Source organism: Channa argus, chromosome 1 (assembly GCF_033026475.1).
Source record: "Channa argus isolate prfri chromosome 1, Channa argus male v1.0, whole genome shotgun sequence".
NCBI lineage: Eukaryota > Metazoa > Chordata > Actinopteri > Anabantiformes > Channidae > Channa > Channa argus.
The window spans coordinates 2,677,646-2,691,318 of record NC_090197.1 but is presented as its reverse complement, the minus strand read 5'-3'; the positions used below and the strand labels follow the sequence as shown (position 1 = coordinate 2,691,318).

Below are 13,673 nucleotides of genomic sequence, written 5' to 3'. Positions count from 1 at the left end.
AGACAGGCAGAGGACAAAAAGCAAACTGAAAGTTAAGAGTGAAAATGTCCCTCACAATGTGCCTGTGTATAAACCATCAACAACGTAAAGATATTTCATTTACTGTAACAAATGACAAAGAAAAGCAGCAAATCCTCACATCTGATGCTATGGGACACAAAGCGACCTGCTGCCCGGTTCCACTTGTCCTCCATGGACCTCAGGCTGTCCAGCTGTCGCTGCTCCCGGTACCGGGCCACAGTTTTCCCGAACACCCCCAGGATGTCCTCCACCGCCGCCGTCAGTCGCTCGTTAACTTACACCCGCAGTGTCTCCATCTCTGACAGCGGGCTGCTCCGAGGGTCCACACCGCCGAAACCCTCCACCGCTCCGGGAGTGAAGCACAGGAACATGTTGGTTTGACTTTAGTTTATCTGCTTTCACATTAGTTTTATCCCCGAAAACACCAAATAAAAGACAAGATAAACGTCCGAACGGGAATAAAGTTGAAATGAAACTCATTCAAAGTGTCATGTTGTGTTTAACAGAGAAACTGACTGATGGAGCAGGAGAAGGAAACTAAGCAGCGGAGCTCCGACACATAAAGATGTCGGAGGAAAACAACAGCTCCTCGAAGGTTCCGGGAGAACAGCGTTTACTGCTTCATAGTTATGGATGAAATACTCAGATCGTGTATTTATACACAGGTAAAACTATAGGTAAAACTGGAACTGAATTTTACTAATAAGATAAATTCATATTTCAGATCAGGTTTTATTATTCATATTTTATATTGTACAAAACCTACATTTACTACATTACAACCTTAAATACATTCATACTTGCTGTGTGCTTTGTCTGGTACTTTAAAATTTCAAACCTTTTTCAGCCTAACCAGAAAAAAAAACATCTCTGAGGTCAGAAACCCTGTAATTAACTGCACCGAGTTCATTTTTGGTTAGTGTCAAAGAAAAAAAAGACTTTATAGTTCACTAAACATTTAATATCCTATATAGTAAGTAGGAAGTAGTAAATAGTCGGTTATTTGCTCTGAACAAGCTTCCTGGTTACTTCCTGTTTGCAGTACTTAGTTCTTACTTTCACTTTGTCCGTGTTGTGGCTGAGATCTTTTCTCCGTGTGAATCTTTGGTAAGTAACAATTTCAGTGTGTAAAAGATTCTCAGCTGCAGTTTGATGGACTGTAAAAATCACTAGTTGAAGGTTTGTCTGTGTGAAAAGCTGCTGTTTGTGTTGAGCAGAGATCAGATAACAAGTGGTGCTGACAGTTTAATCTCCACCAGATTGGTTTTGTATTACGTACAAATGTTTCTGATCAAGCACAAGTGTTGTCTTTACCCCACGATCTGTGTTTAAAGTAAAGTTATTTAAAAAGATTTTCGCCAGCAGATGGTTCACAGGGAAATGACAGTTTTTTCTCATTCCTCTCATTTCTCGTTTCCTTGAACCAACTTCATACTCATTTGAGTCAACTCATTACATACAGGTGACTTTTGGATAAAATCATGTAACATGGACTTATAAGATGTTACATCATTCTTTCCCACAATAGCTTATTTATTGTTTCACTGACAAAGTCCAAACCACTTTTATTGACACATAATCCTCCTACTACTATATAATCTCAACCCTTAGATTTTGAATAAAACACAAATAAGATATTATAGCCTGTTTTTTTCCTATTTTTGGATAAAAATATGCAACATGTACTGATAAGGTGTTACAGATTTTTATTCCAATAGCTTCCTCAAATTTTGTCGGACACACTTCAAACCACTTTTAGTGACATCTGGTCCTCCCACTGCATGAACAACCTCTAAATTTTGATTAAGAGTTTTTCAGTCTAGCCTGTTTTTTCGTTTGCTAATATCCTGTATTTATGATGCATCAAAAATCATCTACAAGTCTCTATAGTAACACTGATCTTTGTTCTTAGTTTTAAATTATTTTTAGAAAAGTTTTTTTTTTGCATCTAATTCGTCATAGTTTGTTGAACGTATCTGGACTACACTTGTACATTTATGGTTTCTTTTAACCATAAATAAAACCTGTTAAGGTTCCTAAACTCAACATACTTAAACCATATGTAATACAGATCTTTGTCCTTTTTTCATTCATTGCTATGACTTTTCTTACACTAAATTTCCCTTTTGAAAGTTTGTTGAACGAAGTCAGACTAGATTTGTACATTTCAGTTATCGACAGCATCTAATTCAATATTTAAAATATTGAATCCACGAAGAAGAAGAAAGAGATATTAACTTATCACTTCCTCCAGTATTAAAGCTAAAATAGGCAAATGAAAAAACAGCTACTCACTAATTAATAGAATGTTTAGGCCTGTTACTCTGAATAAATAAGAAGAGGATGAAGGCATGTTTGTAGGCAGAGAGAGAAGAGGAAAGCTAAGAATGTAGGACTGACAGTAGGGACTTGAATGTTGAGACTCTGACAGGGAAGCATAGAAAGTTTGTTGACATGATGCAGAGAAGGAAGGTGGACATACTGTGTGTCCAGGAGACCAGGTGGAAAGGTAGCAAGGCTAGAAGCTTAGGAGCAGGGTTCAAGTTGTTCTACCATGGGTCAGATAGGAAGAGAAATGGAGTAGGAGTTATCCTGAAAGAGGAGTTTGTGAGGAATGTTCTAGAGGTGAAAAGAGCATCAGACAGGTTGATGAGACTGAAGCTGGAAGTTGAATGGGTGATGTTCAATGTTGTTAGTGGTTATGAACCACAGGTAGGATGTGATTTAGAAGAGAACGAGAAATTCTGTAGTGAGTTAGATGAAGTTCAGGAGTGTATACAGAGAAAGAGGTTAACTAATAAGAAGTGGGACACTGAGAGGACTGAAGAGAGTAGACAGGAGTACAGGGAGATACAGCGTAAGGTGAAGGTAGAGGTGGCAAAGGCCAAACAAAGAGCATATGATGACTTGTATTCTAGGTTGGACACTAAAGAGGGACAGGTGGATTTGTACAGGTTGGCCAGACAAAGATAGAGATGGGAAGGATGTGCAGCAGGTTAGTGTGATTAAAGATAAGGATGGAAATGTATTGACAGGTGCCAGGAGTGTAATGGGAAGATGGAAGGAGAACTTTGAAGATTTGATGAACGAGGAAAATGAAAGGGAACGAAGAGTAGAAGAGGCGACTGGTGTGGAGCAGGAAGAAGCAAAGATTAGTAAGAGTGAAGTGAGGAGGACGTTGAAGAGGATGAAGAGTGGAAAGGCAGTTGGTCCTGATGACAAACTTGTGGAGGTATGGAAGTGTCTAGGAGAGGTGGCAGTAGAGTTTTTGACTAGTTTGTTTAACAAGATCTTGGAGAGTGAGAGGATGCTGAGGACTGGAGGAGAAGTGTACTGGTGCCCATTTTGAAGAACAAGGGACATGAGCAGAGCTGTGGCAACTACAGAGGAATAAAGCTGATGAGCCAAACAATGAAGTTGTGGGAAAGAGTACTGGAAGCTCGGCTAAGGGCAGAGGTGAACATTTGTGAGCAGCAATATGGTTTCATGCCTAGAAAGAGTCCAACAGATGCAGTATTTGCTTTGAGGACACTGATGGAGAAGTACACACTTCAGACCCCATGAGGTTTAATCACTGTTATTCCAATCACATCCATTCACCAAATCAGCCATATCAAAGTCAACAGCAACAACAATACTCTGTTTATTGAAGCGACAAAAAAAAGCACAGTATTCATAGGGTTCAGAGTTCATCCACTTTCCTCTTCAGGAAGTGTATGTGTCAAAGCAAAGTAGAAGGCATCAGTGGTTTATTTCCTCTTCTGAGATGATGTCTGTTTCTTCCTCTCTTTGCCCTCCAACAATCTCTCTGACTCCTCGTGGCCTGCTCTCCTCTAACCAAAGGCTGGTACGTCACTGGGCAGAGTGCCAGCAGAGCATCACAGCTGTAGGTCAGCAGCTGGCTCCCACCGTTAGAAGTTGTCCAGATTATCGGGAACTGTCTGAGAATAATCAGTCTCAGAAACACACACTTGATTAGACCTGCCATTCCCAAAGCTCATACTATTAAAACAATCAGTCAATCAGACTAAAATAGATAATAAGAATAGTAAGAATATCCCCTGTTAGCCGAGCGAGTGTCGAGCCTGAGTCGCTGCTGAGCAGCACCAACAGATGTCAACAGTCACTGACCTGATCACAATAATTAGCACAAATAACAGGAAAATAGTCCACAAGCCTTGATGAATAATAACAAGGTCTAATTTGAAGGATGTTCAATAAAACTTTACATTGTTCATTTCTCTCTGATCTTCTCTCTGTGTTTCCAGCTAAAGCTCCAAAGTCTCTGTGACTGGATGTGAATTCAGCAGCTGAGCAGCTTCAAGGGAACATTGTCAGTGTTGTTGCTGTAAAGACTGAGCTCAGCTCCCAGCAGGTGTGGACTCTGCTATGAATCAGTGTGAGGACAGAGAGGAGGGAGTCCCTCCCTATAAAACCAACGTTGAACGTTCCTCATCCACTGTCTTCTTACTGACTTTCTATCTGCTTCTAACATTTCAGCTGCTTTCAGCTTCAAACTACTTTTCATTTGTCTCTTGTTTGTTTGGATCAGGATGAAGAAGCAGAAACCAGACTCTGCTGAACCCAGCTGGGTCTCTATGAGGAGTGATAAGTCCAATGATCGTGGGATTAACTTTAAAGATGAACAACCTGCTCATGGAAGGTAAGAAATGGTTTAGTTATTGTCAGACTCAAGACTCTAAGATTAGAAGACTTCTCTTGGTCCCGAGCTTCATAGTTTTTGTTACATTTTGTTGAATAAAGCAGCACATGAAACAGCACATGCTGCTTTTGCCAACCTGAATCCAAGTCAAAGTCAATACAAGAACACAGGAAATCTGAGAGACATGCAAGCAAAATATCATAAACATAAGCTGTGACATATAAGATAATGAAATAGAAATCTTCTGCTGAGCTAAGGGCGACTGTGGCACAGGAGGTAGAGCAGTTGTCCAACAATCCCAGGGTTGTTGGTTTGATTCCCAGCTCCTCCTGTCACATGTTGAAGTGTCCTTGACACTTAGTTGCTCCTGGTGAGTTCAGGTCAGCTGCATAGCAGCTCCCCCATCAGTGTGTGATTATGAGTGTGAATGGGTGAATAAGCAGCAGTGTAAAGTGCTTTGGGTCCCAGTAGATAGAGAAGCTCTATATAAGTGCAGAGCATCTAATTCACTTTCATTAGCTAAAATCAGGATGGAATCAGTTGCCAATAGAATCACATCTTTGTGATCTTTGGGACTATTTCCTACAAATAATATTAATGTAACTCAAAAGGAAAGATATGATCAACAAGGAAGCTTCTCATCAGTGGTCACCTGCCACCTGCACTCGTTTCAAAGACCTTTCCTCACTACTGCATAACCAGCGTACTGGCACAGCCAAATGGAGAGCACCAAGTAAAGCTACACCACTGAGCTGGTAATGAGTTGCTGAATAACTGACTGAGCAGCAGTGTCCATGTCAGTGGTTTGTCTAAGACCCTAATCAGACACAACGGGTTTTAGCAGTTGTGTTTCTTTTCAATGAGTGAATCGCTGCTTTTGCACCTCTTGTTTCTCTGCTCTACAGGCCTTTTGCAGGAATGCAAGAATGTGTCCAGCTGATAAAAGAGTTTTATCACCCAGAGGATTTTTTCATTATTAAGTGTTTGGATGATGTCATCTGGAGAAGCAGGTTGACCATGATTACAAATTCCATAATTTGACCAACACGATGACATAATCTGCTCCTCCAAGTGATGTCATCTAGAGGCGTTTTTCTGGTAGAAGTCGAGGAAAACTTTGATAAAGTGATGTCAGGTGGAAGTTTAATGGCATTTATGTGCATCTACTACACAAACTAGAAGCAAAAGAAGCCAGTTCAAAATCAGTGAAGTCGTCTTTTAAAGTTTCTGTTTTCTCTCCAGAGTTCAGCAACAGAGCTCAGAGGTTCACAGTGATCAGCCTGATCTAGTCTGACCAGCTGCTCATCTCCCTTTCTATCACCTTCACAGTTGTTGGTGGCAACACGACTTTAGTCATAACCCTGACAAGACAATGTCCATGTGAGCTTTAGTGAACTGAAGACTTGGATTTTATTCAGTGTCTTGTTTGTGTCACATAACATCTGCAGTTTATTAAGGTTGATTCCAAATACTGTTATCACAGTTCAGACGTTTACAGCACAAACACTTTGTATTGAGTCAGCGACAAACCAAAAACAGGAAAACTGCAAATGAGATTCAGTCAGAAATCATCTCTTTTTTAGCTTTCAAATACTTTGTCACTTGTTTATATCAGGATGATACACAGCTCGGTCTCCACGAAGACTGACAGGTTTAAGATTCATTCTATTGACTTTAAAGATGAACAAGCTGCTGATGGAAGGTAAGAATTTCAAACTGAATCCTGACATTCAGAAGTTCATGCAACTGACCTGTAAAGCAAACAAGACCTTTTTGTCCTTCAATTACCACCTTCAGGCTTAAAAGACAAGAAACATCTTTTAATATGTGCAGGATATACAGGTATACACCCTGTCCACATTCAGCCACTGTACTGCAACTTTTACTCAGTGTTTCCCATTTGTCCTGAAATGAAGGTGTCCACATGAACACTTACTTTTTACTCACTTTGTTTATGAGTCATTACATTTCCTTAAAGTTTCTATTTTCTCCCCAGAGTTGAGCAGCAGAGCTCAGAGGTTCACAGTGATCAGTTTGCCCAGCAGCATCAACCAGACCTGGAATCCATATTTATGGTCTGTACATGTCCAATCACACTTTGACTATGAACTACATAAAACCCAGACTGAGTGTTTAACAACCATTCAGGTCCTGACAGAGTCCATGCTGCTGTGTTCAGACCAGCAGGTCTTCAGACTCACAGATGAATCACATGTTGTCTTCTACCAGTTTAAATGAAATGTTCACTTCTCATTCTGTTCCAGCTGCTGGAGGACAACATTGTCACTTTTGTGAAGAACCAGCTGAAGGAGATCCAGAGGGTCCTGAGACCAGATTACTCAGAATGCTCAGAGAGTCAGAGGGAGGATGAGGAGGATGAAGAGCAGAGGAGGAGCAGCAGAGAGTCATTTGTGAAGATCACAGTGAACTTCCTGAGGAGAATGAAGCAGGAGGAGCTGGCTGACTGTCTGCAGAGCAGTAAGAGGATTTGAACAGATTTAACATGATGGAAAGAGGAAATGGAAACAGCAGGAGAGAGGTTTCCATTTCCAAACTCTGCTGTAAATATGCTGCACACATCTGTATCAGATCAGAGGCTGTTTGTCTTCCACTGATGATAAAACTGATTGAGGAACAAAAACTCTACAGACACTTAAATGTTTAGATTCTCTGATTTTCTGAAGGATCCACTCACTGATTTCATTTCTTCTTTGTTCATTCAGGATTTCATGCTCCTTTGTGTCGACGTAAACTCAAGTCTAACCTGAAGAAGAAGTTCCAGTGTGTGTTTGAGGGCATCGCTAAAGCAGGAAACCCAACCCTTCTGAATCAGATCTACACAGAGCTCTACATCACAGAGGGAGGGACTGGAGAGGTCAATGATGAACATGAGGTCAGACAGATTGAAACAGCATCCAGGAAACCAGACAGACCAGAAACAACCATCAGACAAGAAGACATCTTTAAAGCCTCACCTGGAAGAGATGAACCAATCACAAGAGTGATGACAAAGGGAGTGGCTGGCATTGGGAAAACAGTCTTAACACAGAAGTTCACTCTGGACTGGGCTGAAGACAAAGCCAACCAGGACATACAGTTCACATTTCCATTGACTTTCAGAGAGCTGAATGTGCTGAAAGAGAAAAAGTTCAGCTTGGTGGAACTTGTTCATTACTTCTTTCCTGAAACCAAAGAAGCAGGAATCAGCAGGTTTGAAGAGTTCCAGGTTGTGTTCATCTTTGATGGTCTGGATGAGTGTCGACTTCCTCTGGACTTCCACAACAATGAGATCCTGACTGATGTTACAGAGTCCACCTCAGTGGATGTGCTGCTGACAAACCTCATCAGGGGGAACCTGCTTCCCTCTGCTCGCCTCTGGATAACCACACGACCTGCAGCAGCCAATCAGATTCCTCCTGAGTGTGTTGACATGGTGACAGAGGTCAGAGGGTTCACTGATCCACAGAAGGAGGAGTATTTCAGGAAGAGATTCAGAGATGAGGAGCAGGCCATCAGAATCATCTCCCACATCAAGACATCACGAAGCCTCCACATCATGTGCCACATCCCAGTCTTCTGCTGGATCACTGTTACAGTTCTGGAGGATGTGCTGAAAACCAGAGAGGGAGGAGAGCTGCCCAAGACCCTGACTGAGATGTACATCCACTTCCTGGTGGTTCAGTCCAAACTGAAGAACATCAAGTATGATGGAGGAGCTGAGACAGATCCACACTGCAGTCCAGAGAGCAGGATGATGATTGAGTCTCTGGGAAAACTGGCTTTTGAGCAGCTGCAGAAAGGAAACCTGATCTTCTATGAATCAGACCTGACAGAGTGTGGCATCGATATCAGAGCAGCCTCAGTGTACTCAGGAGTGTTCACACAGATCTTTAAAGAGGAGAGAGGACTGTACCAGGACAAGGTGTTCTGCTTCATCCATCTGAGTGTTCAGGAGTTTCTGGCTGCTTTTCATGTCCATCGGACATTCATCAGCTCTGGAGTCAATCTGCTGTCAGAAAAAGAAACATCATTGCGGTGGTTTTTTATATTTAGAGACAAACCTGATCCAAAATTTCTCTACCAGACTGCTGTGGACAAGGCCTTACAGAGTCCAAATGGACACCTGGACTTGTTCCTCCGCTTCCTCCTTGGCCTTTCACTGCAGACCAATCAGAATCTCCTACGAGGCCTGCGGACCCAGACAGGAAGTGGATCACAGACCAATCAGGAAACAGTCCAGTACATCAAGGAGAAGATCAGTGAGAATCTGTCTGCAGAGAAAAGCATTAACCTGTTCCACTGTCTGAATGAACTGAATGATGGTTCTCTAGTGGAGGAGATCCAACAGTCCCTGAGATCAGGACGTCTCTCTATAGATAAACTGTCTCCTGCTCAGTGGTCAGCTCTGGTCTTCATCTTACTGTCATCAGAAAAAGATCTGGACGTGTTTGACCTGAAGAAATACTCTGCTTCAGAGGAGGCTCTTCTGAGGCTGCTGCCAGTGGTCAAAGCCTCCAACAAAGCTCTGTATGTGCACATAGACTATTTCAGATTAAGTGGATTGTTGTTGGCATGACAGAAAACTAATGTTTGTAACTTGTTTTCTTTTGTTTTACTGGATTATTTTTAGACTGAGTGGCTGTAACCTTTCAGAGAAAAGCTGTGAAGCTCTGTCCTCAGTTCTCAGCTCCCAGTCCTCTAGTCTGAGAGAACTGGACCTGAGTAACAATGACCTGAAGGATTCAGGAGTGAAGCTGTTGTCTGCTGCACTGAAGAAACATCACTGCAGACTGGAAACTCTCAGGTCAGTTTACAGGTATTTTTTTAAAGTTTCCCCATTAAATTGTTTTAGTGTTTCTATATCTGAACTTTGTTTTAACTGAATAAAAATCTACTTCAGGCTGAGTGGCTGTAACCTTTCAGAGAAAAGCTGTGAAGCTCTGTCCTCAGTTCTCAGCTCCAAGTCCTCTAGTCTGAGAGAACTGGACCTGAGTAACAATGACCTGAAGGATTCAGGAGTGAAGCTGTTGTCTGCTGCACTGAAGAAACATCACTGCAGACTGGAAACTCTCAGGTCAGTTTAAAGGTATTTTTTTAAAGTTTCCCCATTAAATTGTTTTAGTGTTTCTATATCTGAACTTTGTTTTAACTGAATAAAAATCTACTTCAGGCTGAGTGGCTGTAACCTTTCAGAGAAAAGCTGTGAAGCTCTGTCCTCAGTTCTCAGCTCCAAGTCCTCTAGTCTGAGAGAACTGGACCTGAGTAACAATGACCTGCAGGATTCAGGAGTGAAGCTGTTGTGTGCTGGAGTGAAGCAACATCACTGCAGACTGGAAACTCTCAGGTCAGGATTCAGATTTTTGTAAACAGTCATTTGACAAGCTATCGTGATGAAGAGGTTTGCTGACTCAGCAGATTGTCAGCTGGATAATGTTTTTGTTCTAGCCACAGAAACTTGACTTGTTCATAAAGTAAAGTTGCTCAACTATAATAGTTGGACTCCAACATGTTTGTTCTGAAGAGAAAAATCCCCACAACCAATAACATATCAATAATTGAAGTGGACACAGATGAACTAATGGAGAGCGTTTACTTCGGACTAACTACAAGGCTCCAATGTCATTGTATTATTGCCAGAAATGAAAGGAACAAATGATGGACATTAGTTACTATAACACACATGAGATTCTGCAGATCATAAGCAGGAAAATATGTTTTCACTTGTGTAGCAAACTCCTCTGACCTCTCCAGTATCCTTGCAAAGGCAAAGAGCAGGTCCACAACCTGACTTGGTTCCATGACCCACCTTAATTCTAGTTTCTACAGTTGGCTGTTTAGTTGGTAAAAAAGGTGGAGCATGAATTTGAATGATGCCATTTTATAGCCTAGATTTAGTTTATGGTTATGTCTCCAGCAAATGAATAAAGTCAATGTCTGTGTGTGTGTGTGTGTGTGTGTGTGTGTGTGTGTGTGTGTGTGTGTGTGTGTAGTCTGTCAGGTTGTCTGATCACAGAGGAAGGCTGTGCTTCTCTGGTCTCAGCTCTGAGCTCCAACCCCTCCCATCTGAGAGAGCTGGACCTGAGCTACAATCATCCAGGAGACTCAGGAGTGAAGCTGCTGTCTGCTGGACTGGAGGATCCTCACTGGAGACTGGACACTCTCAGGTATGGACAGATGGACAGACAACAGCAGCTCTCACACTGTTTCTCTGTGTCTCTGACTAACTGAGGAACTCTGGTTCAGGTTTAATGGTGGAGATGAGTGAAGGTGGATGAAGCTGATTCTGACTTTGTCTCTTCCTCCAGGGTGGATCATGGTGGACCACAGAGACTGAAACCTGGTGTGAGGAGATGTGAATGTGTTTTAAGTTTGATTCCTAAAAACACAGCTGCACATGTTCCACTAGATTTGAAGCTTTTCTTGACTGAAGAACAAAGATGAATTTCTCCAGAGTTTCATTCAGGATTTAGCTTCTGTTTTTTTGTCAGTGTGGCTGGAAAGATGTTAGAATTCAATCAATCAATTTCAAATCCACAGACACAACAAAGTGAACACAGTGATCCAACAGAACTTTGTTTCTTCTGGGTCTTTTGACTGTCACTGTGTCTTTATACAAGAGTTTTGTTACCTTCAGGTGCTGCTCGGTAACTAGTACTTCACAGGTTTGACCAATGGAAGTTGTGTTCAAGGACCCCTCACTTTCTTCTCAGTGTGTTTAATAAATCAGAGCTAAGGTGGCTTGTAGCAGAGTATGTGGTGGAGAGCATGCGGACAGAATCCTCATTAGCCACATTCAGACCAAGTTGATTCAGTCAAAGACTGAAGAGGTGAGTTTTTAGCTGCAGTTCATTTGGTCTATAAAGGAAGGAGGTTTAACTTCAGGCTCTGTGAGGAGGACACATGAATGTTTGGGTCGTCTGTGTGAGAGCACTGGCGCTGACCTGCGTGTATATTGAAACTTTTCCAAATATTCAGTATAGACATGTATTGATAAATCAATACTATTGACAACACTAATACAGACACCAGGAAAAAGTTGGCAACAGCTTTAAAACACATTGAAACACCTGTGTTTAAAGATGAAGCTTCACTAAACACCAGGAGGAGAAAAATAGACTTCAAGTGGAAAAAAACACAGGTGTTCCAGAGTTGACTTGTGTCTAATGTGTGTATGATGTGGATTTCATTGATCCATTTCATAAAATGCTCAAGTGGATTGTTGTTCTAACTGGATTGTTGAATTTCACTTGAAATGGAGTCAAACTTTCTTCACAGTTGAAGATGAAATGGAAGTTGGAATGATTTACTTTCAGTCATTGTCAGTAAAGTTGCTGATAAATCAACAGATGATAAACTGCAGCTCTTTGTGTCTTGTTCTCTCCATCAGATGCCTGTGAACTGGAACTGGACCCAAACACAGTAAACAGAAACCTACAACTGTCTGACAACAACAGGAAGGTGACACGTGTGTTGGAGGATCAGTCATATCCTGATCATCCAGACAGATTTGACTTCTGTCCTCAGCTGCTGTGTAGAAATGTTCTGACTGGTCGCTGTTACTGGGAGGTCGAGTGGAGAGAAACAGTTTTTATATCAGTGAGTTACAGAGGAATCAGAAGGAAAGGAAACAGTTATGACTGTTTGTTTGGATGGAACAATCAGTCCTGGAGTCTGATCTGCTCTGATCATGGTTTCTCTGTCAGCCACAATAACCAACAAACATTCATCTCCTCGTCCTCTGTCTCTCACAGAGCAGCAGTGTATGTGGACTGTCCTGCTGGCTCTCTGTCCTTCTACAGTGTCTCCTCTGACAAACTGATCCACCTCCACACCTTCAACACCACATTCACTGAACCTCTGTATCCTGGGTTCTGGATCAGTCCTGGTTCCTCGTTGTCTCTGTGCAGTGTGTAGGTGTGAGAGTGTCTCCTGTGGACAGAAACTCTGCTGACTGAAGATCAGCTGCTGAAATCAAAGTTCCCTCTGTTCACCATCACACACACTCTGCACCATTGATACTTGGACTTAAGAGAAACATTTGGATGGTTCTTTCATTACTGCCAATCATTTAGGTTGGTGTCAGGTTTGTGTTGATGATGAAGAAAATGTGTTCACTCTTGCACCAAGTCATCCATACTGTCCAGCCTGAGTGTTTGTGTTTTCCTAATTAGAACTTCAGCACTAACAGCAAAGAAAGAGAAAAAGAATGGGCAGGATGCACAGACTGTGATCCTGCCTCCGGTAGAAGTAGGAGAATAATGACCACTCTGATGTGGACTTGTGTGGTTAGTGTGGAGCAGAGTTGTGTTGTTGCTCCTAACTCCATGAATATATGATGTGGGACATCACAGCCTTTGACCTTGTGGGGAATATCACTTGAATATACCATATAATTTTTGTTTTACTTGTATTAATAATGTAGTTTCATATGTAAGATGTCTTATTATAGCGTAGAGAAGTGTATAGAATATAACATGAGTAGAACGTTGTATAAACATTAGTAAACCTGAGCACAGTGAGTGGGGGAGTGTGAGATATAAGGTGAAGAATGTATGTGAGTTGTCTTGCAGATGAAAGACCAGGGGGCCACTGAAGAACAGAAACAACTCTTCATGTATACATCTCCTGATAAGGAAGAAAACCTGGAAAGAGACACACTCCTGGTCAGACTTCTGCCCTGACACTGTGTGTTGTTTTATAGGGAAGAGAACTCTGACCCGGAGCTCCGTACATTTTGCATTTGTACCTTGTATTAATTAGATTATAGTATTAAAATTGTTATCGTAGAATAAAGCATCTTAAAAGACAGTCGTAGTCCTCTCCTGATTTTGAGCAGGCGACAATTTGGTGACCCCGACGTGATCCAGAGACGGACTGGGAGTTTTCCCTGAGGGAGGAACAAAGCCTGACCTGATAACTTCCCTAGCTGGTAAGCAGCCACAAAAGGTAAGCAGGCACCTTTTTAACAAAAGTCTGCAACATTGGATAA

General features: G+C 41.8%; 1 protein-coding gene across 4 annotated transcripts; it reads left to right on the top strand.

The window, feature by feature from the left end:
* Window positions 1-1,058: 1,058 nt before the first annotated feature.
* On the top strand, window positions 1,059-13,492 carry LOC137099861 (NLR family CARD domain-containing protein 3-like). 4 transcript variants are annotated; one of them, XM_067477211.1, is made up of 12 exons: window positions 1,059-1,128; window positions 4,290-4,396; window positions 4,574-4,684; window positions 6,681-6,759; window positions 6,949-7,162; window positions 7,408-9,211; window positions 9,315-9,500; window positions 9,585-9,758; window positions 9,855-10,028; window positions 10,675-10,848; window positions 10,990-11,036; window positions 12,072-13,492. In XM_067477211.1, the coding sequence occupies exons 3-12, from the start codon at window positions 4,575-4,577 to the stop codon at window positions 12,596-12,598; spliced, it is 3,489 nt and encodes a 1,162-aa protein (XP_067333312.1). In that variant the 5' UTR covers window positions 1,059-1,128; window positions 4,290-4,396; window position 4,574; the 3' UTR covers window positions 12,599-13,492. The 4 variants fall into 4 exon arrangements, with proteins under 4 accessions (XP_067333312.1, XP_067333341.1, XP_067333321.1 ...); XM_067477240.1 differs by having other exon boundaries at window positions 1,061-1,128; window positions 9,315-9,488; XM_067477220.1 differs by lacking the exon at window positions 1,059-1,128 and having other exon boundaries at window positions 3,961-4,396.
* Window positions 13,493-13,673: the final 181 nt, after the last annotated feature.

Excerpts from the sequence above, each read along its gene's own strand:
- LOC137099861 (XM_067477211.1), top strand. The coding sequence starts at position 4,575 with ATGAAGAAGCAGAAACCAGACTCTGCTGAACCCAGCTGGGTCTCTATG. Across the intron at positions 9,501-9,584 it reads ACTCTCAGGTCAGTTTACAG|GCTGAGTGGCTGTAACCTTT; the intron begins GTATTTTTTTAA and ends AATCTACTTCAG. Across the intron at positions 9,759-9,854 it reads TGCAGACTGGAAACTCTCAG|GCTGAGTGGCTGTAACCTTT; the intron begins GTCAGTTTAAAG and ends AATCTACTTCAG.